Here is a 26,370-nt window from a genome sequence, read left to right as displayed (position 1 = left end):
ACGATGCATCCCGAGATGTCACAGATCCCCCATTAAGGTGTATCCTCTCGTCGTTTCTCTCCTGTGTAGCTGCTTGGTTTCTGCTTGTATACAGCTGCTGCCACGTACTGTGCACAGGCATTTGATCTCCCCTCCAACATCAGTTGTATAAATGAACCCCGTTCAGGATTGATACGAGAGATTTAGGACAAACTACATTCTGAGGAGCTATGTGTGTGTGGTATTGTGTAATGGATTTCCTGGCTTCTGCTGCACTTGAACATAATTCAAAGCCTGTCTGAATTTTACATTTTTAAAAGGTAAACGTTTTCTGTGCCTTAATCTGAATGCAGTAATTTTGGTCTAGCTTGGAGGCAGTGTATTAAATTTTCAGCAGTGATATTTGAAAGAGGATTGAACATAAATTGACACAATGCCTTCTGTTGTTTAAAAGAAACAGCCAAATGCCTGTGTTGCAACAAAATGAGGTATGTTACCTATCTGGGGAAGATAAGCAAGAATTATTTATGTGTTGGGTTGACAGCTTGTACGATGTTAAGGTTTTTCTGGCTAATATTTTGGCAAATTTAACTGATCATAATGGTGTACTTGTATTAGATTAGTGAATAACTGGTTAGGTATCTCTTGTTTATCTTACAGCATGTAGCAGAAATTTGCTATAGTCCTGATACTCTTACTTAACGTAACTCTTTTTGCCTTTGGAAATAAACATGCTGTTGTTAGAAATCATTGGTAACAGGCCAATTCAGTGATGGCTTTTCTCATGGCTTGAACTGAGGTAATTACTGCAGTGTAAAGTGCAAGTTTAATTTTAGGCCAAGTATTTTTCTGTATTAGAAGGTAATATATTCCCTTCACTGCTTAATAAGCAGCACTTGGTGATGATAGATGGAAAAGATTAACCTGAGTATATTGACAGTGTGATGGTTAGCTGCAGTTGCGTTAGCAAGCATTGCCACCTCAACGGTGTGATAATGTAAGATTCATTAAAGATTTTAAGGTATCTGCTCTTGAATGGAAGTTTAGAGACTGGCTTTTTCTCAAGACAGCAAGAGGTATTTTACTGCAGAAAGATTGTGTGGCTATTTTTAGCTGTGGGTACTGGTGAGGTGGAACAGAATATTTTTAGAGCTGTAGAAAATACAGCCACTCAAGCTGGATTCTTTTTTTTTTTTTTTGCTCTAGCACTGTAGGGTTTTTCAAAAATAAAGAATAAAACTGATAGGAAATTTTTTTAGGTATCATTATTATACTTATATAAATAATATATTCACTGTCTATATATACACACACACATATGTACATATATATTCATATAGAATTGTAAGTGTTTTGGTCCTGTGAATGATACTGTCATGTAGTAAAATAGTTTTTGCTCCTATTTTGAAAACTCATTACTCATGTGAAATGTTTAACAAAATATGCAACCAGCAAGGCGTAACTGGGTCGCTCTCAGTCTATGCCAATCCCATATGCTGTTTGGATCATTACTTGAATGAGGTAAGCATGAAATAATTCAGGAAACTGTGGTGATAGTAAATGGGTAAAAAGAACAGCTTTGAAGAAGAAACGCTGCTCTGTAATGTTTTTGCAGTGTTTTTAGGCATTTTAGAGTGTTTTGTACTAATGTTGGGGACCTGCAGAGGCAGCGGACCTGAGCTTGTGCGGGTTCCTAGTAAGTGTCCGTACGTGTTTACAAGAAAATGTGGGTTTTGTTCATTGCCTTTCCTGGATTTAAGCTGGATGAATGAAGAAGTAGTAAATACTCCCCTCTGCCTGCCCCACTTCAGCACCCACTCAAAAATGGTGAGATTCCAGTAAGATGAGAAGTGGATTTTACACGGCTTGTCTGAAACTGTTCTTGTTGACACCCGTTTAATTACATAAGTCTGCTTGAAAAGCTTTTTATTATACTTTCAAAACCTGCCCTTTCAGATTTCTGAATTATTCAGGAAAATTTTTAGCAGCAAGGTAAAGTGATGCTTGTGATTCATGGTATATGTATATTTTTTTTTTTTAAATTACCGTGCCTTTGTTCTTTATATGTAAATTAAAAAACCCAGACAAGTCTATTAGACATTTGTGCATTGTGCCTCCTTTCTGAGATTGCAGAGAAGATGTGGCCTATAAACTCTTAAGGAATCCTCGAAGCACTGCACCATTCAGAGTGCTAAAGAAAAGGTTATAAAATCCAGTAATTCATAGTTGTGGAAAAAAACCCCAAGCCCAAAAAAAACCATTCCTGGCAACTTACTTAAGAATGTTCATATTAACTCTGTTGTCCTGGCCAGATTCCAGCTTTATTAGATTATAAATTCTATTTTAGTCCGCTCAGTTTTCAGTTGGAGATCTGTTTTTGCCTTTCTTTTGTTGAACAGTAATAGTTGTTTGCAGGGCATGGTTGCATGTTTCTAGCCATCAAAAATGTTTTCTTGTATAAAACTATATCTTTGCATATTTCTGGTTTTAATCATACTCCAGAACTTCAAATGATGTGCTTGACTTGCCAGGATCTGTTTGGTGTCCTTAAACACAGCAGATACACCAGATGAATTAATACAAATGTGTTAGCTTTTCTACGCTCTTAAATTCCACATTCCCAGTGTCTCTTCCTTGAGAAATCTTTTAAGTCCTTAGACATAGAGGATGTTTGTATAGTCGTAGATAAGCTTGGAAGCTTAGTATTTAATAGTAAAGCTGCTAAATTAGCTCACTTTAGTGTTTTGTTGAAATTTTCATGCATCGTTTGTAGGATAAGCAGATCTAGAAAGAATAGATACGGGTATAAAATGATTGCGCAAAAACGTACGGGAGAGGATTAGAGTAAAGCACAAAGAAAAACCATTTCTCCTCTGCCTTCCCGAGGATGCTGTTGGTTTTGTTGGCCGCACATCCCCCTGCCTCCTCAGCCAGCCCCAGATGTGCAAACAAGGTCCTGCCCCTCCTGCGCCCCCCGCCCTCCCCAAGCCAAGCCCCCTCGCAGCCTTGCTTTGCCGTGGCACGTGAGGCAGCAGCAGGACCGGGCGGTTGGGTTTCGAGGGTGGCAAACAGCGGCTTTATGAAGCTGTTGACTCTTCCTTGCCGTCTTGAGCTGACCTCTGCTTGAAGGAACTTGCCGTGGTTTTGCAACTGGAGGGTCTGGTTTTGCCCGACCTTCCTGGCCGTGGCCTGGCTGCAAACACAGGGTCCCTGCAGCGCAGGCGGGGGGCACGGAGGGTGTCTGGCGGTGTTGGGGTTTTGCTGGATCTTAACTGAAAGCTGGAAAATGGCAGTAATGCTTCAAACCACCGCAGCCCTTGTGAAATGTGACTGCTTTCAGAGGTGCAGCCCAGTATTTTCACTGTTGTTCCTGGCCTCTTTTACGAGTCGTTGGGTGTCTGTGTTAAACTGATTCTGTTTGTTCTTTGCAAAGGTTGTTCTTGCCATTTTCTGCTGAAGGTAAAGGTTAAAATTTTGTCTTTATAATGGGCTGAAATGTGCCTGTTCCTAAAAGTTAGCCTTCCATACACTGCACTGGGCAGTTGGTGATTAGATTTGTTCTTTTTTCTGTTAGTAGTTACAGATACAAGGGGCAGATCCCGGTAGCAGTTGAAGAGCCTGACCGTAACTGTCTCTTAGTTTAGAGCAATGTAGTTTCTTGTCTGTCTTCCTTTGTCTGTACTGCTCAGTCTGTCAAGAGTTTTGAAATCTTTTAATTGGCTTTTGGATCATCTTTTTCCTAATTAACAAATTGTTTCTTCCCTCTTTGCAGTTTGGCCACGCTCCTGTGGTAATCACAAGGATTGCTTGTACACAAAAGCAATGTATTGAAAACACAGCATGCGTGTATTAAGGCTGGTTTACAGCTAAGAAAACATCAAGCAGCATGTGATGAAGTACATCTCTGATCGCTGGGGACTATTGATCTATCAGCTCATAGACTTTCGCTTACAGTTATTAAGACGAGTGCATATGAAGTTAATAGCAGGAGAAATGTCGGAGGCAGTTTTGTTCTCAGCCTAAACCAACCAGCCAGCCTCCCCCCAGCCCCGAAACCTTCCTCCTTGCCTTTGTTGTTTTGAGTGGATTCTAGTTAAGAGTAAATCCGTGAGCTGCAGCGTGCACAATGCCGTTGGTGGTAGTGCTCGGGTGTCTGGGGTGGTCTAACAGTTAGGAGTTTAAAGTGGCCATTTCTGTTGCAAACAGAATAGCAGAGGCTGTTTACTGTCTTAGAGATGTGCTAGAACTGTAGCTCGGGAAGAAAACTGGAATCATGAAAGCTCCCGTGTCAACACTGAAGAACGTACGTTTTAATTTTCTGCCATTTTAATGTATAATGCTTTAATTGGGCCAGTGCGAGAGCATGATAAAACTGAGTATAGAAGTTAGAAACCCACTTTCCAAGATCACATATCACTGTTTAGCAGAAATAAGTCTTGCGTTAACACCAGCCAGTAACAAACAGAGGAAAAGGACTGAATTTTGGAACCTTTGCTGCGTTGCTTGTAATTATTTTGCTCCTCCCTGCTTTCTGATGCTTGCAAAAAATCCATATTACCTGCTTGAGTCTTTAAATTGGGGATGCTGCAAAACCGAAACAAGCAAAAAGATGGGCAGTTGAAAGGGACAAGGATTGCTTGGGAAATTTGGATTTGGACTTTTTCTTTTGGTAACTGCTGTTTAACTTCTTTGGGTAATTAAGTTTTAAATGAAGGTAGCATTAGTTAAATGTTCAGCAGTCTTGTCCTTTAATTAAAGGTTTTGGAGTTCACAACAAAAGTTTGCAAAGACCTCCCAGAACTTTTCTAATAAAGCCAAAGCTGACGGTTTCTAGGGTAAGATAATACATGGGAGGAAAAGAAAACCAAAGATTAAGGCCACTTTTAACCATGTAAAAATATGAAATAATAACTGGAATTCATCCAGTTCTCTGGTCTGCAGTGCATTGACTTTGCTAATTCATCTTTTGTTGATTACAGCGTATAATTCCGATCTTTCCATTTATAACTAAAAATAGGTATAAAATTATATTGAAGACAAGGTATTGTAACAGATTTTCATTGTTAATTGTATACATTGTGTTTATATTTCCTGCACATTCTTACATTGTGATAACATGACTGGCTGTCATCTGAAGACCTGTGCATTTCTTGTTTGAAGAAATGTAATTAAAAAGGTATTAAAATAAAAATAGGGGCTGGGTGCTGTAGGCATAAGCATCTAAGTAAACATTAACTCAAGGCTGTGGGCTGCACCCCAGCCCAGGTGGTGCTTTTGGAGATTACAGCAGAGCTTATTATTGGGAAAAAAAAAAAAAAAAAAGCGTATAAAAATACAAAAGTTATTTATTTAACTTTCAAAAAGATTTACGAGTGCTAGTATTTTCACAGAAGTTGCTGTTTGGTGTATATTACGTACCCTTGCCCATCTAGCTTTGGAGGAACTGGTAATGAATTGCGTGTGGTGGTTGCATATAATGTAGTAAATTGTACAGACCTTGTAGCATTGTCATACGAGAAAGATATAAATGTAATTTTGTGAGATTGCTGCTGTTAATATTTGTACCAAGTCAATGACTATTCTATTGTTGGTTCCAACCTACCACATGCTGTTTTTAACAAAATATCTGAAGAATCACCGTGAAGTATTCACTCATCTGTCACTCAAGGATGAGTCAGGAAGTGCATTATAGTAAAACAAAAAATGGTAAATTTATTGAGTGTTTAATACACAGTGTAGTTATTCATAACCTTATAAAATTACTAAGAATAATGAAATGGAATGGCAAGCTTCTTACAACTTTCACTTTAATACCTATGTTGATGAGCGTGTTGAACAGTTCTCTGGGGAGGTGCTTCTCTTCTTTCTTAAAATTTAATTCTTTTTTTTTTTTTTAAAGCCACTTTCGTTGCCATTGTGTATGGTTCTGTACTGCAGTGGCGCCTGTACCCCTGGTGGAGGGGGGTGTTTTAGGCATAAGCACTGTTTTGGAGATGCTTGCTTTGATTTTCAGCAGGTGTGTTAATTCTTAAGTGGTGTTTGTTTGGTTATGGAGCGCTGGGGCCCAGAGTTGAAGGACTTTAAAACCAGATTTCACACTTGGTATCTCGCGAGTTGTTTGCACGTTACATATTTGGTGCATTTAACGCCATCAGAAAGCTTACTGAAACGTGGGAAGTTGCATGTGTTGTACTTCTCAGTCACTCTGCCTACTTTTGCAGGCTCATCCGTGATCTTGCATGTTAAAGGAAATAAAGTGATTGATGAATTCTGAAGATTTTTTTTTATTTAATGTCAAAGAACATTTAGCATTACCATGACTGATAGAAAGTATTAAGCTGGTTTGTCTCAGCTTTGCTGTTATCTGTATCACTTTTTTAATGTGTACTTTATATGCATATAAAGTTTGTTTATTGTAATTTTTATTTACAGGAAGGTTTAAACAGCAACTTTCTTGTTTGCTCTGTAGTCGTTCACAGAAACAGATGTGTGTCGTACTGTTGGGCTTGCTATAAAAATGCGTGTATATATATGTAGACACTTTAATGAAAAGAGATCGTTCTGTTAATTATTCTCTATTTGCTGTTTTTAAAGTTGATGATCTCTTGTTTTCTTCTAGCATCAGATAATAGTCAGCGATTTCGAGAAACCTGCTTTGCATTTGCACTGACGCCACAACAAGTGCAGCAAATCAGCAGTTCAATGTGAGTGAGTTTGATCAGTAATACAGTATTTAAATAAAAATAAATTAAAAAAGGAACTGGCTTACCATGTCTTTCATTTTGAAATGTGATCTTGAAGGACACAGGTGTGTGTGTAGTGTCTCAAAGAATACTCTTCTGGGGTATTACTTTCTCCTTTGTATGTAAGCTGATGGAGAGGAAAAGGGTGAGGAAGAGAGAATAAAATACCACCACTGTCCAGTGAGTATTGGGCAGGTTTCTCTTGGATTGAGCGCTGTACAAATACATAACTCTGCTTCCTGCAGCCTTTTCTTGCCATTAGTCAGATCCTTTGTCAAGTACTGTGTTTACTCACTTTAAAGATGGTACTTCATAGTGACCCATCAGAATTTTCTTTATAGTATACAAAAAAAAAGGGAATGGTAGAGGTCAGATGAGAAGGCAATTGATTTCTTTACCTTGAAAAATACAAAGCGTGTCTTGAGAGTGGTGGTTTGACTGACCAGAAGAAGAATGTGGTATACAGCATATATACACCAGAAAGGGTGGTTTACATGCGTTGAGCTAACAGCAAAGTCTGAGGAAATATTGATGAACCTGCTGTGCAAATAATAGGTTTTAACCTGTGTTCTCTTGTTTCTAGGGATATTTCTGGGACCAAATGTGACTTCACAGTACAGGTCCAGCTAAGGTATGTGTTTGTATTGCCTGTTCTTGCTACTGCTGTTTCTTAAAATATATCAGATATATGCTACCCAGGAGGTTGGGCTCTTCTTTATGGAGAAGAGTCTCATCCTGTTGTTTTCTTGAGAAAAGCTTGCTGTTGGCTGCTTTGAAAAGGGCAGGCTTTACCACTTGTCCTTCTTAAATGCAGCTTTCCTGAAGTTGCTGCTGGCCTGATGGCTGGCGTGTCAGAATACTGCATGTACGTAGCTATAACCAGCTGGTTTTCTTCGGTTAGTTATTTTAGATGGTTTGTATGCTCCTTTCTTTAACTCCATGTCTCTCAGGTTCCAGGTGCCTGGGCCTTCACAATCTATGTGCAGGGAGGGTTGGTTTTCCTAGCAGAGGTGTCAAACACAGTGTTTCCTGGGCATGGCAACCCAAGGTCTACTTTTCTTTAGGCAAGACTTTGGGAATCACCAGATTGCATCTTAACCTGTTGGTTATTTTAGAGGTTTTGACAAACGTATTGTAAGTTGATTAAATCCCACGTATCCCTATAATTCTGCGGAGGGCTTTGAGCAGAGCTGACTTCAGAGCTTGCTCCTGTCAAAAATGGAGGTCTTGCCTTTCACCCCGCTGGTTGTGTCTGCATGGTGAGCTGTTGGCTTGCCAGACGCAAGGCGATGGCTTTTGGGGCTCGCTTGTTAGGATACCTTCTGCTGATCAGCAAGTCAGGTTGGTTTTGTGTGGGGTCGGATGGACAAACGGACAAGGAGGGCGTGAGGGAAAACAGGGACAGAAGGCAGCTCCCCCTTTTTGAGAGCAGCCGCCCGTCAGGCTCAGCTGCGCTGGACAGCTGTACCCTGATGTGATAGTACGTTTGTGTGGATGGGCCAGGTCCCCTGGAAGAAACCCAGTGGAGCAGAGAGGTTCTTTTTGGTCCTTTGAATGCCTGTTGGCCATCGTCTTGGCCTACACACGTTTCATAGGACAAGGAAGGGTGTGTCATATTTTGGGTCCAGCAGCAAATAAGCCTCTCTGAACTTAAGTAAATAAATAGAACTGTATGAACTCAAGTGAGAGGCTTGACGTAGGTATGAGGGTAGTGTTTGATGCTGTGGCTAAACAGCTGTCTGGTTCCTTGAAGCTGGAGGCGGGACAGTGGAAGAGGCCGTGTATTTTTTCCTTTGTGAAACCATGGTCTTGTATCAGGAGGTCAGACTGGAGAAATGGTGGGAAAGAAATGCACATGATCTGTCTTTTGTAACAGGAACCTGCGTATCATAATGAGTCAGAGTCAGTCTGAGGAATTCAAGAAATGTGAGGAGGAACCTACAGCCATGTTGATCCAAACCTGTAATTTGGGGGGGCTTTCCTGCTTAGGGATCTGTACGGCTGGTTTGAGGGCTGTGTTTAGCAAGGTTTGTCATGCCTTTATAGCTCAGTGGAAAAAAAATTCCTTCTAGGAAGAGATGATCTTTAAATCACTTTAGAAGGGAAAGATGATGGAAGCTCTTTGCTTTTAGGTTTTGTTTATCAGAAACCAGTTGTCCACAAGAAGATCACTTCCCACCCAATCTGTGTGTGAAAGTAAATGGGAAACCATGCAGCCTTCCAGTAAGTAAGATGTTATTTCAGTTTTCCTATTTGGGTAGCATTATTAGGAACCGTCTGTCAGAAATTAACCTGAGAATTTATCCTAACCTTTGTTTTCACATTTTGGAGCATCTGAATGAAGATGGACAGATAAATGGAAAAGACAGTTAATTATTTCTCAGGAGACCAACCAGTAGATCCAGAAGATTATTTAAAAAAAATTTTTACATTTGACAAACATCTAGTCACTGTGGCTGAAATGGGACTCTCTTTTGGAGGTCATCTGTGCAGGGAACAGACCATCACTGACCAGTAGGACTAAAGAGAAAAATGCCAACTTGGAGTACTGGGGCAACGCACAGGGTTAGACTGGGCGATGTTAGCCAGGCGGTGCTGAGAAAGGACAGATGACAAAGGTGCCTTCTGATACTCCGTGGCCAGGGTTAGGATTTGGAAAGGGCGAGGCTCTGTGTAAGGAGAAAGGTCTTGTAAAACACCTGATACTTTACTGTCCGATATAAGTATGTCTCTCTTTCAATTGAAGAGGGAGCCTGGTTCAGGTGAGACGCAGCTTTTATTGGGGCAGGGTTGTGGTGAGAGGGGGAGAAGGCAAAAGCAGTATTTTTCTTTTTCTTTTTTTCTTTTTTTTTTTGCTGAGGGGAAAAATACTTTGATTTCTAGGGCTATCTTCCACCAACCAAAAATGGTGTTGAACCAAAGCGACCTAGCCGACCAATCAACATTACCTCACTCGTCAGATTATCTACGACGGTACCAAACACAATCGTTGTTTCATGGACTGCAGAAATTGGAAGAGTAAGTAACTTTGGTACATAATGCTGTCTAAAGCTTATTAGTTTCTGCTTTGGCATCTGTTTGAAAGATTTGAAAGATAAGCAAGTTTAATGGTGCAGAAAATACTTCGTGGTTTAGCAGTAGACTGTTCCTTTGATTGTATTCCTTTATGCTTGGCAGATACGACACGCCTCTTCAGATCGGTAGCCCTCAGATTTTTTGGTGTGATCTCTCCCTCTTCACCCCCCCCCCCGCCCCCTCCCCACCTATCTTTGTGACTCAGAGGGCCAAGATAATAAGATCAAGACCTCCTGTAAAACTTGTTTGTTTGTCTTAACTTCAGCCTTGGAGCTCTTCCTGATTTTAGGGACTTGACAAACCTCATCTTGGCTTCAGCCTGTAACTAGCATGTGACATTCAGTACAGAGTGGTCTTTTATAACTCTAGATGTGGACACAAAGCACAGCAACTCTGCAGGGCCCAGGAGATTTAATTTGGCTTTTTTTCATTTCTGTTCTCACAACTGCTATCCTTATACTGAATATTTAAAAAGCCATGTTTTTATAACTTTTTTTGTGTCTGTGGGGAGAATGTTACAATTGGTATTATAGAATTGCTGATGTTCCATTGGACTAATTAAATCTGGAACATGCTGCAAAAAGGTACTTCAATAAATTAGTCCATGAAATTAGTGCGCTGCTTTCACTGGTGGCAAAACCCCCTGCTAGGTAAGCATTACAGAGTCAACGTGTACTTGAAAAACTGTGGCTCTGCCATTGCAACCATCCTGGTTTTAGAAGTCCCGAGAATTGTCCTGAGATGAAACCTTGTCCAAGAATTTGTCAGTGTGCAAAGCCCAGGATTCCTGAACCAGCGTGGAAAAATGCTTACAGCCCAATCGTGCACAATAGCCGGTTATAAAACATCACGATGGTATTTCATGGTGGATTTCTTGTGGAGCGTAAACCAGTCTCCATTCAGATTATAGAATAAATGATGGCTGAATGATTTTATTTTATTTTTTTTGGAACCTTTTATCTAATGAGAACTGCAGGTATCAGAAAGAAGCAGTTAAAAATGAACCTGGTTTGGTTGACATTGCAGAAGTGCCTGCGTGCGAGCTGGTGAATCCTGGTTATTGCTCTGCATAGTGCTGCACCCTTGCTGAAGAATACCAGTGAGGATTTAGGGAAAAGCGATGTCACAGGTCTGCCTGGGCTCTAAGCTAGTCTCTTGTGAACTAGCTAGTTTCTCAGGCTTCGTAGATATTTCAGTTACAAAAACCATATTGACTGACTTCTAGCTTACAAAAGTGAAGAGTGACAAATTCTTAGTGGATTTCATGAGAATTAGATGCCAGTCAGAACTCCCCAGTCCTGAGATGTCATGCTTCCTGAAGTGATTGCTTGAGACCCTGACAGTTAAAGGTGAGGAATTGCTTTATATTTGGATGTGCCTGTACAGTATGAAACTTGAATTCCCCTCCTCCCCTTCCGTTAAAAGTCAGTTCCATGTCTCGACTGGTGTATCTACCTTTCCTGAAGTCATAATTGTGATTTTTACACAATCTGTTTCAAGAGCCTTCTGTACAAGATGCCTTGGGCAAGTTCCTAGCTTTGTAGATTCAAGCTGTCGGTAAATAATTTCACAATGTTAATTAGCATTTTTCTAACTTCTGTACTAATTGAGGCATTAAACAAACAAGTTAAAGCAGTAGTGGTTTTTAACGATGTGAGAAGCGTTCATTGTAAGAATAAAATATTTAAAGTGTGGTGTTTCTGATGCTATTTCAATTTGTGTAATTTTATGGTGAGATATATTGCTGAAATCCAGGCTTCGGATTCTGGTGGCATCCTAAATAAAGGATGGTAGATGTCACAGTTGTATGGATTTTTTGGTTGTTTTAGTGGAGACATACATGGCATGTATGCTGGTGGAAGCCTTTCATTTTTCATTTTAAAGTGTATGAATGCAGCTACAGGTTTAGCGAATACTGTTTATATCAAAAAAGTAATTGATGTACCCTAATGTGAGAACGCAGATTTTGTCCTTTCCATTTGGGAGGGGGAGGCGCGGAGAGACGGATGCTGCCGCTGAATGCGGCATTTTTAGAAAGACAGTTATTACCTGCTGTTGTTAGCAGCTTCCCAGAAAAACGAGAGCCTCATAAATCCGGGCTGTGGTTTGAAATCAGTTAGCGATGCCAGGAAGAGCACTCTGCCACTCCTGCTCGTCCCTGAGGGAAGGCTTACCCTGCTTCAGGGGAGCTGGCCGAGCTGGCCTTCGGTCTGCATCTGACCTGCCTGTACGCCAAATCATTGTCTGCAGCGGCAGAAGTGAGCGTCCGTGGCTTTTTGCTGGCACCCATGAGGAACGTCTGCGTGTTCTGTTGAGACTGGTGGCGAGAAGCGGCCTGGCCTCTTCCAGGGGGGAGGACAGACAGTTGGGTGCGGTGACTTCTTGCCCGCTGGATGCACTAGAGCACCTCTTGGCCCCACTGAACTCTTGAACTGCAGTACTTCTGGTGAGCTTCGGCAGTGAAGTTAGCGTTTCATAGGCAGTAAGCGCGGGAAGGTCAGAGAAGGAAAGTTGGACAGTGCTTCCAGGCCGAGTAGGGAGTGCTGCAGGTGATGCATCTTTTTATGTATTGCTTTTGAAGAGGCATCACTGCCGATTTTCCTGGTTTGAAAACGAAATAAACTTTTATTAAAGAAAGTTTTGATCCTGTTTGACCTGACAGCTTCCCTTAAATGTATTGACACAACTGCAGTGCCTAGTGTTACTGATGTCAAATTGCCCTTTTAAAATGAGCTGTAAGGCTGCGTGTCCTCAGTTAGATGTAAAAAACTTCCAGAAGTTCCTAAATGCTGTTTCAATAGCTTGGTTTGCAGCTAAATCTAATCTCAGTGGAGCGTGGAGTCACTTCTGTTGCATGTCTCAAACTCCAGCTTGGTGAACTTTCTGAAGCACGATGGGTTTTCTCTAGTCTGAAAACTTTGCCATCTGAAGTCTTGTAACTGCTTTAGAAACAGTGCCCTGCAATCACAGAACAAATTGCATAAGTGTTGTATAAAATGCAAGCTGTCTTTTGATCAAAACAGTTTTTTACTTTGATCTTTTGTTCTGTTTTCCAGAACTATTCCATGGCAGTCTATCTTGTAAAGCAGCTGTCCTCTACGGTGTTACTGCAGAGGTTGCGAGCAAAAGGAATACGGAACCCTGATCACTCTCGAGCGCTGAGTACGTCTGATGTACTGCTTGTTTAGAAAGGAGAAATAGCTTTTGTAAAAGGAGATTGGAAATAGGACTGTGCTAACTGAGGTTTGGACTTCCTACAATTCTCTGGGTTTTGAGAATCTGATAGTGGTGTTCTTTGTATTCAGTTCCAATTCAAAGACTCAGAGGCCTTTGTTTGTACTAGGAGCCAGTCCAGGAACCCTGTTGACACTGTGAAGGGAAAAACGCAAGAGAATCTCTTTCAGTTCAGCCATACTGGCTTTGTTTCTTCCGAAGAGAACAACTGTATTTATATAGTTAACTGGTCATTCAGTACCTCAGGCAAGCCAAACTAAATGCCTGATACTGAACCTTGGTGTTGACATGCTGGAGGAAAGTCTCCATCAACGCAGTTTTTCTTCCTTTGGCACAGTATTGTGGAGTGAGCTCCTGCAGAGAGAGAGTCTAGCACAATACTCCCAACCCCCTTCCACATTTAAGTGTGAGGTTCGCTGCTTTATTTTTTTTTCTGACAAGTATGTCTTGGTCTAAGTTTGTATAATAAAAATGCCGGCAAAAACTGCTGCGTGTTTCTTTTTCAGGGAGAGGGTGAAAATACCAACACCTGACAGCTGTTGTTCCTGCTCTTTAATGCTCAGATAATGTGTGTTGTACACAGCACAGGGCCTTCTCCAAAAGGGAAGAAATTAGTCTGCCAGTAAATGCTACAAAGCCAGTGGTATGTAGTGCAGGGTGCTAGCTTGTGCTAAGGCAGTGTCATGATTTAAATGCACGAAAATCTGGAGAATTCCCAGGTGGCTACTGCTCTGTGCATACAGGGTGAGAAGGAGGGTGTAGGTCTGGTTCAAAGAGCAGGAAGAGCATGGAACCAACTTGTTCATTTAACCAATGACTGCTTATAAAACAGTCCTTGTAAGTAAAAGCAGAGGATGGGTAGAGATGAAAGACTTCTCTAGTGCTAATATTTCACTGCAGTTATTTCAAACTGAAATTCTGTCAGGGTACTTCTGATATCCTGTTTCTCAAATTGCTTTTCAATTTTAAACCATAGGGTTGCTTGATGAGTATTTCAGAGGTTTACAGTGGTTCTTGTCCATGTGAGAGTTGAACACACTTTTCTTAATGTGCTTGAAGTGAACGGTCAAGTCAGCGTGCCTTATCTGGTCAGTAGGTTTTAAATAACTGTCAAGTACAAAGTTGCAGGTCTATACAAAGAGACATCTCTACCAATACATTTTTGAGGGTTTAAGATGAGCTTTTCCTGGTTTTTGCTTTCTTAAATCTTGTCATTTTCTAGAGAGTAAAGACTGCTTACGTTACATGTTTATTGTGTGAGTCTGAAACAATAGTCCCTGCTGCTTGCTTCCAGTAGATAGGGCAAACTGAAATTTTAGCACGCTGTTTCAGACTTGTTGTCTTTCTCTGTCACCCAATTTGCGTTTTAAATCAACTGTAAAATAATCCTTTTCTTCTTTCAAATCACAGTTAAAGAGAAACTGACTGCTGATCCAGACAGCGAAATAGCAACAACAAGCTTAAGAGTTTCTCTTCTTTGTCCAGTAAGTTGTGTTTTGTTTGGGGGTTCTTTGTGTTAACTCTGTGGGGCTAGGATCCGGTGCTGAAGTTATCTGTCACTTAAGTGTGTGATATGCCTCTGAGAAAAGGAGTATTCCATTAACTTTAAAACGCTATGCAAAATTATATGTAAGCATACGTTTAAATCTGTTACTAGATCATCTGGGTGTGCTGTTTGGGTCCTCGATTGTGATAAAACCACTCTCGGTGGTAAGGTAGGTGAATCTGGCTGTTAAATAGCTCTTCAGCCAGTGTCTGCAGGCAAAGAATTGGGCATGTTTTAACTGAAGTTGATTGTATGCACATGTACACTTTGAATATTTAATAATGTTAGATTAAAACCGAAGCAGTGTCCTAGAGGTTGCTCAAACAAAATTTGTTCCAGATACGAAGTGGGAGAATACAGTTCCAGTGGATGTGGAAGTGGCAGAGACGTACAGTATCTTGGCCTACTAATTGTTTTTTAACCAAGTAGATGCAGAGATAAGAGGTAGTTTATCCCTGGGTTTGTTACTATTGGTAAACAGCACAATATTAATTATGTGCACTTCTAAATCTTTGGGACGTAATGCTCTTGTTTCAAGTACCGTGCACCTTCAGAATGCCTCCTCTGTGCATGGATGGGATGGAGTATCTGTGTTGCAGTGTAAGTTTCTAACCTCTAGATTAGGTTCAAGATTAAGGGTATGTCTGTTTCCTGGTTTGGCTCAATCTGCTCAAGCTTGACGTGAAATTTTCAGGTTTGAAATCTGAGGAAGAAAACTGACTTTATTCTTGCAAAATGGAAGCTTATTTCTCAAGTTATTAAATATGTTCATAAACTCTACCAATGTAAAGAGAAACTTCTAGGTATATAAGGTTCGCTTCGTAAAAAGCACAGTTGGCATTGTGGTTATTTCTTCTACATGTATTAGGTTATTGTAAGTCTCTAAATGTGGTATTTTCAAGATCTTCAATCTTAAGACCTTCTCCATATCAACCTTGATGCTAAATAAATAATAACACATTTCTAAGGAAGATACAGCTCATCTGTAAGAAAGATAGAGGGATTGCATTTACAAACTGAAATCCTGACCTGTAAACTTAGAGCCTCATAACCTATAAACCCGTGAACTTCTGTGTCACATCGAAACTGCTGCAGATTTGGAACGCTGAAGTATTTTGGGTCCACACCTGGCAGCTTATTTTGCCGAGTTGTTGTAGTTGAATTTTTGTTGTGCTCTTAATACTTTGTTATTCTGGAAAGCACGCTCCTGTTGGGGTTTTTTGTCGTTCTTTAGGCACAATATTCTTACCACTTAAAATTAGTTTCCAATACAGACAAAAAAAGTAATCTGTTAGTAGGAATTAAATGCTGTAAGAGTTTAGAACTGCCTATGTATTAATTCATTATCTCAAATCAATCTTCATGCATTTTCTGGAGTTGCAGATTTTTACTTCAGTCATACTCGATTTGTCAAAACTGCCCCTTCGGGCAGTGACGTTGCTTTATAGATCATTCCTTGGGAGTTTTCTGACACACTTCTGTTTGTCCTGCTTGCCTCCTTTACTGATAAAACTTTTTTTTACAGTACTTTTAGATGCGATTCAGATACTCTCTACAAAACACTGCTTTTAGGACTGCGAGTTTGCTAATACCTAAAGATGTCAAATTCTATTTTGCTTCCACAGAGTTCTGCCAGGGGAAAAGCCAAAACAGCAGTCAGACATTAGGATGTAGCTCTTCAGAAGTCCCACCTTTATCAGTATTTCCTCTTTAAAATTTACTACTTTTCTGATAGATGTACAAAACAAGGCCTATAGCAGATTATTTTGAGCATATTTGTGTCATTTTAATAAAATCTACAAAACATACACACTTGACTTCCCCCCCCCCCCCCCCCCCCCCCCCAGTATATTCCTCATTCAATGCTTCCTGATTTTGCTGTAGCTCTTGGAATAATCCATAACTGCAAAGGCTTGCTGTGACAGAGGCTGCACCTTTCAGCCTGTCCTATGAACAGAAAGGTTATTAGCATGATTCAGGCTGTCCTCGGGTCTGAATGTAATTTTATTATAGCCTCCATATTTTTACTTGCTAATTTGTAAGCGTTTGGCTCAGGGAGAATTTTTTGGTAAATATTTTGTGCTTATTTTCTAATGCTTGAGTGGACAGTATATGCTTTGAAAGTCCACACTGAAAATGCTGCTTTGGTCTCCCGACAGCAGAACCAAAAATTAAAGAACGATGCGTCTTCAGCTTTGTTGATGTGAGGGTGGGGTTCTCCCATCTCGTGTGTTATGGGTGCGATTCTCTCCTGTGGATACTTCAATCAAATAAATGGAATTGCCTGTCTGCATAGGAGTGGCAGGTTTCGACTTTATAACCTTCATTTTGCCCTCAAATTAGTGCAGAGCGAGGTAGCTTCCTCTGAATTTGTTTTGGATTGCTGCTGAGCTTTTTTTAGCACAGAGGCCTGCTCTCCCTCCGAGACCGTGGAGTACAGAGAAAAAGCTGTCCTTAACTATTGGCTGAATCTGTCCAAGATACAGCAGGCAAATGGGCTGGACTGAGAGGCTGTATTTCAGGAAGGCACTTGAATTCATGTTCGTTTTTTTTCTTCTTTTTTTTTCTCCCTTGAAATAAAAATAAATAAATCCTTAAGCTCTGCAGCTGGACCAAATATTTAACTGCACAAAAATTCCAAACCTAGCATTTCACTGTAGGTTTTGCAGCTTTGTTTACAAATCCTTAACTCCTGTTTTGGGTGCATTTTGTAGCATGAAGAGATAGCCGTGTTTTGTAAGCTTGTAAAAGAAATTAATGCAGTTTTTCTGTGGCTGCCAACAGGCAGGAATTGAAACAGTAAACAGTGTTGGGAAACACAGGTTTTTCAAAAGTGTCCCTTCTTTTTATGACCTTTTCTTTTGTCAGTTCTGACACAGCTTGGCCAGTGTGGCAGGGCTGATCCGGGAGGTTCAATGCCAAAAACGGGAGAGGAGGCATCAACTTGTTAACGCCGGGTGCGCTGATCCTCTCTGCGCGCGTATGGCTTTGGTTAAATCCAACCGCTGCTTGGAAAGGAGAGGCACCGTTTTTGTACCAAAAGCTTGTGAAAATGTTTCTGGTTTAAGTCTGTTTTCTTACTCAGGAGACAGGTATTTATGTTCTTCCTGCAGGATGAGCCTTCGACCTTCCCTGGTTTTATTTTGCATCACGTAGAAGCATCCGGGTTTTATCTCCGGTACCCTTAGTCTTGATCCTCGCTGAGCTGGGAGACTCTTATTGTGCCCAAAAGACAAATGAGCCATTGACCTGCCATCTGGGAGATAAGAATTCGTAACAGACATGGATCAGGGGGCCTTGCTTTGTTGGGGGTTGATTATGTGATAGAAATAATGTGCTTGGTCATGGATTTTGGGGGAGGGGGTGCCAAACACATGGCACATACAGCACCTCCTGCTGTCTGAGCTCTCCAGCACCATTACGGCAGGCTCCCCAGGGAGCTCTCTGCTCCCCTTCCATCTGGTGGTGAGTTTTGTGACAGTGACTGAGAGCCAGAGGGAAGAAAAATAAGCAAGGTCCTGCAGTCCAGCTGAATTCGCTGGGAACGGGGTGGAGGGATTTCTGCTTACGGGGGATGCAAAAAATAAAAAAGCGTCATGGAGGAAGTAGTGGACTGTGAGTAGAGCCTTTGTTCTTGATATTGTTTTTAGTTTTCTGATATTCTGAGATTGAGTGCCATCCTGTGGCACCCATCTTGCATTGCTCAGAATCAGTATGCACGACCACGGTGTTTGCTTAAGCCGTGCTAAAAACAGTTCCTCCTACTACCCACTGCTGGAATTGGCTGCAGGTTTTCAAAGGAAGTCATTGTGTTACTGTTCTGCAATACATGTAACTTCAAAATACTCAGTAGAAGTAGTTCTCAATAAATAATTGTTCTCATGTTTTTTCATGTGGGAAAAGTCTTGTTTAGACATTCCTACTTTTTACCTTTAGTGTGGTCAGTTAAAGCCGCTCCTGAACTGCTGCGTAAGCACTTTGCCAGAAAACAACTGCTTGGGTTTGTTTTTTTTTTTGAGGAGAGGAGACCTTTTTATTTCAGACTAATATGAAACGCCTTTCACTGTCTAATCGATTTTGCGTTTAATGTGATCATACGTTAATGTTTGATGGTCTGGGTTAGCGTTGATTTACCTAATCCAAACAAAGCTATTCCTGCTCCACCGTGTAGCCTAAACGCTCACAGTGTAGCGCTCCTCCGTTATCTGCTCAGCTTAAGCACTCAGCTGTGCTTCTTGTCTTAAACTTGTGGAAACTTTGTGCTGGCCTCAAAACCTCGCTGTCCTCTCCTTTCTAGAAACTTGAAGGAAAGGATGGTTCCCATCTGGAAGTGTACTTTAGAACTCGGGTTCTCCTGTCTCATCTTCAGTTAACGTTTCCAGGTCCTTTGTAGTGTTGGAAGGGTGTGATGGTGTTACGAGGGGTAGTCACCTATTTGCATTTTACCCAAGAAGAGGGCAGCGAAATTTCAGGTTAGCTCACAACTGTGTAGTGGCGGTGGTGTTTATCACAGCAGGAGGAGTAAAAAGTGGCTTTGTAATAGTTAACAGATGTGACGGATTTTGTGAGTAGTCACTTTCTGACAGCTCTTTGGAGAAAGCAGCGAAAATGATGGAGTTAGAGAAGCATAATCCTGCAAATGCATTTTCTGTAGGCTTGCTTCTGTGCCTGTGAAGTTAAACGAGTAGGTCTGGTAGTGCCCTGATGACCGAGAGATGGGCAGCAGCTTGCATACACGCTGTAACTGTGAGCAAATAGGAGAGGGCTGACCCATGTTCATCAGCTTTTGAAATAGTAATGAGGAAGAATTTGTTTTTCTGGTTCATCCAGGACGCTAGTATGTTACAGGTTCACTGAGCACCCTGTGTCCTTGATCAAATGTAGTTAAAAGTGTGATTTTGGGTAACTTTCTTTTATGCGATAATCAAAACCTGCAGGAAGGAGGGAATGGTGCGTGTGGCACGTATTTTAGGCAAAACTTGGATTTGTGAGTTCTTTCTGGAATAAAACTCAACCTGTCTCTGTCTTGTTTTTTTTTTTGTTGTTGTTCTTTGTTAATTTAATACCAAGATGATGTAATCTTGTTTTTTGTTTTTGTTTTTCTTTTTTCTTTTAAAGCTTGGTAAAATGCGGCTAACTATACCGTGTAGGGCCCTGACTTGTTCACACCTGCAGTGTTTTGATGCCACTCTGTATATTCAAATGAATGAAAAGAAACCAACCTGGGTTTGCCCTGTGTGTGACAAGAAGGCTCCCTATGAACATCTCATTATTGATGGGTAAGTAAAACTTGAACCCAAATGAAGGACGTACCTCGTGCTCTCTGCTGAGTGTTCCTGTGCTGCCCAGAATAAAGTGCTCTGAAATCTTGGTGTCCTGGTTTAAGCTGTGGCTGTGACCTGTTTCAAGTTACCGTGTCGTTTAAGTCCCCTGCTGTTGGTGCAGAATTACTAACCAGGTACCTCTTCATTCCGTATTCTGGAAGAATTGTGGTCATCAGACTGTGAAAGTTAATAATAATGAAAGGTATTCCTTCCAATCCTAGGTAAATTTTTGAGCTATGCTGCCTGAAATGGTTGTGGTTTTGGCTTTTTGTTTTGTTTTCAGTATTCCGCAGTGCTGGATCCCTAGGTGAAAACAGCACAGGTTGTCTTTTCTTTTAATGGAGCAACTGCACAGATCTGGCGTGGTTGGTAGTAGACATTCATGTCAGATCAAATGAATACTGCCACCCCCCAAATGCCTGTACAATTCCATGTACAATTTCACACTTGGGGAGTTGCTATATATATAGAAAGTGACATAGAGATTGATTCTCTGGTGCTGCCTACCTGCAAAACATTAAAAAAAAAAAAAGTCTAATATTGGTCTCCATGAAGAAATGCCAAGTATCTATTCCTGGGTTTGCATTTTAATTCCTTAGATAAGAATCTTCTTTCCAAACTGTAATAAAGAAAGAGAATAAACAGTCTTTTGAGAATACTCTCGGAAAGTTTTCCTCAAAATACTCCACCAAAAACTCCACAAACAAACAAATGCCAAAACAAACAAAAGCCCCAAAAGCAGAACTAAAACCCCTGACTCAAAAAGAACCCCAGAACACCACCTCACAAAGGACGGAGTCTTTGTTAGTGAGTGTGTCCTTTGTTTTGGTGACCTGCCAGCAAGGCATAAGATTGCACGGGATCCCCGTTAAGGCCTTGCAGAAAGCTTGTGAAGAGACACTCAGGGCTCACACAGGCTGCTTTGGATTCGTGGACCCTGAGAGTTACAGCTCCTCTGCTTTGGATGGAAGAACTGTGGGGTTCCTTGTTCTAGGTTTGAGCCTAAAATAGTAAAGTGTAAGAGTAGCAGTAATTAAAACAAGGCATCTTCCTTGCTCTTGTGTTGCCCGGTGCAGATGTTGGAGATTGGGTGATGTAATTACAGCATCCCAAAGAGAAGGGTATTTCTAGAAAATGTTTCGATCTGGGAAGGAGTGAACTTTCTTGCTAATTAAAGCAAAGCTCTTTCCTATGCAGAACCACATGAATAGTCTTGCTCAAAAGCTGGGGTTCCCACTGGGAGTGATGTGGTGCCAGCATCCTGAAAGTTTTAGGAGATGCAGCTAGGAGAAGAGGCTGCGTGTTTAGATTCCCATGCTCAGCTTTAGTTAGGAGGTTTTTGTTATAAAGAGTTTTCAGGAAACGCCAGTCTTTAAATGCTCAGCTCTGTGGACTCCTTAAGATAGGGGCTTCCTCAGTTAAGTATTGTCAAAGAGAAATATGGGTAAGGAGGAGATTAATTTTTTTAATGCTAGTTCACAGTCTTCCTTCGTTTTGGGCAATGGAGAGGTCTGTGTCGTGAGCTCTGCAGGATTCCCCTCTTGTAGTTCCCTGAAGTGGATGGGCAGATTCTTATTTTAGACACTATTCTAAATTTTTCAATGACTCCTTTTTATCAAGGAAGCAGGTGAGAGAAGGGTAAGACAATGAAAGCGTTTGACCCTTTTGTACGCTAGTTCGAACTTACACTGACTACTAAAGATACTGGAGGAAAAAAGAAGTTGCTTTCTTTCCGAGGACTGATACTAAATGTTTTCGATGGACAGGTTGTTCATGGAAATCCTGAAGTATTGTACAGATTGTGATGAAATTCAGTTTAAGGAGGATGGATCGTGGGCTCCGATGAGATCAAAGAAGGAAGTGCAGGAAGTAACTGCGTCTTACAACGGAGTTGATGGTAAGTCGTGTTTTGGGGTGTATGGACTGACTGTCGTACTGTTGGACTGTGAGGTATTGATGTTCCTTTAACATCTCGAAAATGCTTGTTTTTGCATGCCTGTTTGTAGCTTTTAATGATCAGTTGTGAGAGAGATTACTTGCATAATACCTGTTGGGGGCTGATGGTACTTTTAAGTTATTATCAACACTATGTAATGTTGTCTTTTGTTCTAAGCTGTATTTCTGAAGGCATAGAATAAGCTGTGATGTTGGGATGATGGTAGTGGTGTTGTAAGCTACAGCTGATGATGTTGACTTACTTTGTACAGGGTGCATAAGCTCTTCCTTGGAACATCAGGTGTCTTCTCACCAACAGTCAAATAAAAATAAGAAAGTAGAAGTTATTGATTTAACCATTGATAGCTCATCAGACGAAGAGGAGGAAGAACCATCTGCAAAAAGAAGCTGTCCTTCCATATCTCCAGCATCACCGTTAAATAATAAGGGGTGAGAATAAAATATACAGGCCAATGCAGAGAGAATATACTCACGGTGGAGAGTAGTAACAAATTTCAAAAGAAATTGTGTCTAGAAAGTTCTGTATTTGGATCGTGTCCTGATTTAGTAGCTTATGATCTCGGGTCACAAGGCCCGAGAAGACTGGAATAACAACTTTGGGTTGTTCAGTGTGTAACACGACGCAGTTCTTCAGCTGTGTTTGTGAAAGCGAGTATAAAATGGCGCAAAAGGTCGTGGCTTAGAAGTATGTTTTTTGCAGATCTGGAAAAGTTTTCCTTCCTTAGAGAAATGTCAGCACAGCACATGGGGAGAGAGAGAGCAGTGAGAAACACGGGTGTGGTATGGGAGTGTGTGGGCTTTGCCGGTGACGACTGCCAGTAGCACAGTAGTAAGGAATGCCAGAATGGCCTGGTCACACCTGAGGCCAAGCTTACATGAACAGGCAGGGGTGAAAGCTGAGGCCAAACCGAAGGGATCCTGTTGTTGAAGTGGTTGCTACTTCAGTAATGGAAATGTCTCGGTGACCACTTACAACTCAAGACTTTTTTGTCTGTCTTCCCTTGCTAATAGCCTTGTAGAGTATAAATGTTGTGTCGTTATGCAGATTTGTAGGGGGGTTTTGGGGTTCAGTATACCTTTGGGATTGTCTTGTCCTGGCTCAGGACTATTTGTAACTTATCCCGATACTGTTTACAGTGAGAGTCATCAGTTTCTGCTGTTTGAGGCTGAGCTTTCCTTTGTTTGTAATTCTGCTAAACTTCAGCTGTCTTGGACTGAAATAACTTTTCTGATAAAATGTCACTGTGAGAAGAAAGCTTGGGGAACGTGTGATGCTCGTGTCTCTTCCACCCCTTCCCCGTCCCTACAGGACTCATTGAGGTGCTGTAGCACCTCGATGCTTTCTAGTGAAGCTTTGACCTTTAGCAGGGGCGTTGTTGCACACCCCTCACAAAGCTCATAGTGCGTATTGAGAGGTTGACTTGGTGGTGGATGGGAAAATAGACATACCTGACGTGGAATGGAGACAGCAATAGGGATCTTCAAACGCTGTTCTTTTGACATGAAAGCCAAGACTGTATTTTACGCTTGTAACAGGCCTTTTAAATGCTCTTCCAGCATTTTAAATTTACCCCATCAAGCATCTCCTGTGTCAAGAACACCAAGCCTTCCTGCTGTTGACACCAGCTACATCAACACGTCCCTTATCCAAGACTACAGGCATCCATTCCATATGACACCTATGCCTTATGACTTGCAAGGTGAGCTTCTGACTGTTCGTGGCGGTAAGTACAGCTCTCCCAGCAATGATAACTGCTGCAAAAGGGTTTAACAACCGTGCAGTCGTTTGGCAGTCCAGTAGTGAGAAATAGTTTTGAATCCACGGAGGACGAGATGGTTTTTAAAAATAAAATAGTAATTGTGTTAATATCTCAAGGTTTTAAAAGGTTGATGTTTTGCAAGCTCTGGTAGTGAAGAGAATCTGAAGTGTTATCAGTATTACGCTGGTTTTATTTCAAAATAAATAGTGGAAAAATGGGGAGGTGCTGTTTTGTTTGGAGAAGCTTAATTTTTTTTCTTTGGCTCTTTACAGGTTTAGATTTCTTCCCTTTCCTGTCAGGAGACAATCAGGTAAGTCAAGGAGAATCAAGTCAGATGGCAGATACTCTTTTCTGAGAAGGACTTGCTGTCATGGATGTATAGGCGAGGAAGGAGCAGATGTACGATGTAGGTGTCGATGCAGGCAGGCTGCAGCTTTGTTGTATACACATAGAAACTGTGACCAAACGTAAGCGTTGCCTAAATATGGGTGTAGGGTGAGGCGTAACCCAAGAGAAACATTTCAGTTTCCAAGGGTTGGGCTCAGTCAACCCCGGTTGTGTTGTGGAATGACCCTGGGCCGGGACTGAAGGTCCACCAGCCACCTCCTTAGTTTGTCAGACCCGAGGTCTGACTCTGGCCATCTGACGGTGCTGGGCCACACCACTGGGGCTCCTGACCGTCCTTCACACAGTTCGGAGAGTCAGGGGCAGCTCTGGGTTTTTTTCTGTCCCTGCTCATACCACGTTTGCCCCCTTTCTGTAAGTGCTTACTGGAAGGATCTAAACCAGTGCTGGCTCCCGCGGTGCTGGGAACTGAGCGGGTCATTCTCAAAAGGCGCCTGTGTTGGCAAGTCCTCCCGCTCGATCGCTTTTCCTCCCGTGCCTCCAAGAAAAGAAGGGGGCTGGGGTGGCTCCCCTGCCCTTTGTTCCCTTCGTATCTGCTCTGCAATCTCCATTAGGAGAACTGCACTAAATGTGGAGGGGTACTTTCGTATCCTAACGAAGACCAGAGCCTGCACTGTAGAATTTGGACTCAGAAAAGCGATCTTGATACTCAGTAGAACATAAATAGGAGAATTATTCTGAAACAAGTGGCGTGGCAGTCTGATGCTGCACTTTGGTGACAGAATGACACCAGTGCAAAGATGTTGGGAGCAAGACTGAACAGCCTGCCTGTATGTTCCAGCATAGTGGAAAGAAACATCCAGAGCAAAACGACCCTACAGAGAGATTGTATTTAAAATCTGATTCTTGATAGCAAAAGTTCTTGCCTTTCAGGGGCTGCCCGGCCGAGGGTATAACTTGGGCCAGCCCTTGCTGCCGTCTGATGGGACTGAGCGTGCTGCTTCTAAATCCGTTTTTCACAGCAGTGTGTTTTCCTCCACCAGCAGTGATTAGCACGTAGTTTCACCCGCTGTGGTTGGTCTGTGACTTTTGAGCGGAGGAGAGGGATGACAAAATGTTTCTTTGAATTTTGGGGAATTTTTCCACCAAGAAATTTTTTGAAGAGGTAAAAGAGTGCTGCTTCTTACCCTTCCTTACTGTTTTGGGTGTCTTGCTATACTGTTGCCTTTCTAGCGTTTGCTCTTACTAATACTAGTATTTCCAGTTCCTTTTGGCTTCAGAAATCAGGGGCTGCAGAGGTAAAAGTTCACTGCATTGGTCCACTTACCTTACAGAAGGGTTGAGTAGATAAGCTGGTGTGAATTCCAGAAGCTGTCAGAACTTTAGCTTACAAATACCTTCTTTTGTGCTGGTCTGAATTGAAACTCTAGTGTCTGAAATGTAACTTGAAAATGTTGTTTTTCCCCCCAGCATTACAACACATCCCTTCTTGCCGCGGCAGCTGCGGCAGTTTCCGCATCAGATGATCAAGAACTCTTACACTCTCGTTTTTTCCCATACACTTCATCTCAGATGTTTCTCGATCAGCTGAATGCAGGAGGAAGCAGTTCTCTGCCGGCCACAAATGGTAGCAATAGTGGCAGTAACAGCAGTCTTGTTTCCTCCAACAGCCTGCGAGAGAATCATGGTCATCCAGTTGCAAGTAGGAGCAGCACGGACACGGCGTCTATCTTTGGTATCATACCAGACATTATTTCGTTGGACTGATTTTTGGAGTAAATGAACTCGTCGGAGGAAATCTTTGTGCTTGGTTTTACTTTATGTTAGAAACATAGACAAGTTTTTTTTCCTTTTTTAGGGAAAAAAATTTATGTGTACAGAGAACAAAAGTATATTTTCAGTTTTACTTTTGTATATAAACCTAAGATGGCCTCACTGGTAAAAATAAGAAAAAAAAAAACACAAAACAAACAAAAAAATTAACAAAAACAAGGAGCTTCAGTTCGTTTTTATGGATGCTGAAGATTTTACACCTGTGCATTTGTCATGTGAATTACTTATTTTACTTTATTTCCCCCCCCCCCCCCCCCCAGTTTGGACACAAATGGCATTATTTTTCTTCACAGTAACATAAACAGGAAAGGAGCTGAACTTTTAAAGTTCAAAATTGTGAGAGGGTTTTTTCTCCTCTTGGAGACAGTTACCTTTGGTGGTGGAATCTAATTCCCCCATCCCATATTTAATGCAGATTTTATTATGCTTAAAGCGGAATACACCCTACCCAAACTGTTCCACAGCATCCCCTCTGTTTGCAGGACAGAGCCTTTCAGGAGTGGGTTTGGTTTTTTAGGATATTTTTTTTTTTGTCATTTCTGGTTCTATGTGACCCTCTATTCAGACAATTTTTT

General features: G+C 41.4%; 1 protein-coding gene across 2 annotated transcripts in view; it reads left to right on the top strand.

Annotated features, from left to right (window-relative positions):
* PIAS1 (protein inhibitor of activated STAT 1) overlaps window positions 1–26,045 on the top strand; it is a 60,628-nt gene extending 34,583 nt beyond the window's left edge. The window contains exons 3-14 of one of the 2 annotated variants that reach the window (XM_086471859.1): window positions 6,599–6,683; window positions 7,306–7,353; window positions 8,855–8,945; window positions 9,606–9,740; window positions 12,854–12,959; window positions 14,442–14,515; window positions 19,696–19,856; window positions 21,668–21,798; window positions 22,109–22,286; window positions 23,415–23,557; window positions 23,890–23,927; window positions 25,433–26,045. In XM_086471859.1, coding sequence (XP_086327985.1) covers window positions 6,599–6,683; window positions 7,306–7,353; window positions 8,855–8,945; window positions 9,606–9,740; window positions 12,854–12,959; window positions 14,442–14,515; window positions 19,696–19,856; window positions 21,668–21,798; window positions 22,109–22,286; window positions 23,415–23,557; window positions 23,890–23,927; window positions 25,433–25,729 — 1,487 coding nt within the window. In that variant the 3' untranslated portion in view covers window positions 25,730–26,045. The remainder of the gene's footprint in view (window positions 1–6,598; window positions 6,684–7,305; window positions 7,354–8,854; window positions 8,946–9,605; window positions 9,741–12,853; window positions 12,960–14,441; window positions 14,516–19,695; window positions 19,857–21,667; window positions 21,799–22,108; window positions 22,287–23,414; window positions 23,558–23,889; window positions 23,928–25,432) is intronic. The other variant, XM_086471860.1, reaches the window with a different exon arrangement.
* Window positions 26,046–26,370: the final 325 nt, after the last annotated feature.

The sequence above is a fragment of the Leptosomus discolor genome, chromosome 11 (genome assembly GCF_034619465.1).
Source record: "Leptosomus discolor isolate bLepDis1 chromosome 11, bLepDis1.hap2, whole genome shotgun sequence".
Lineage (NCBI taxonomy): Eukaryota > Metazoa > Chordata > Aves > Leptosomiformes > Leptosomidae > Leptosomus > Leptosomus discolor.
This window is presented reverse-complemented; position numbering and strand designations above follow the sequence as displayed.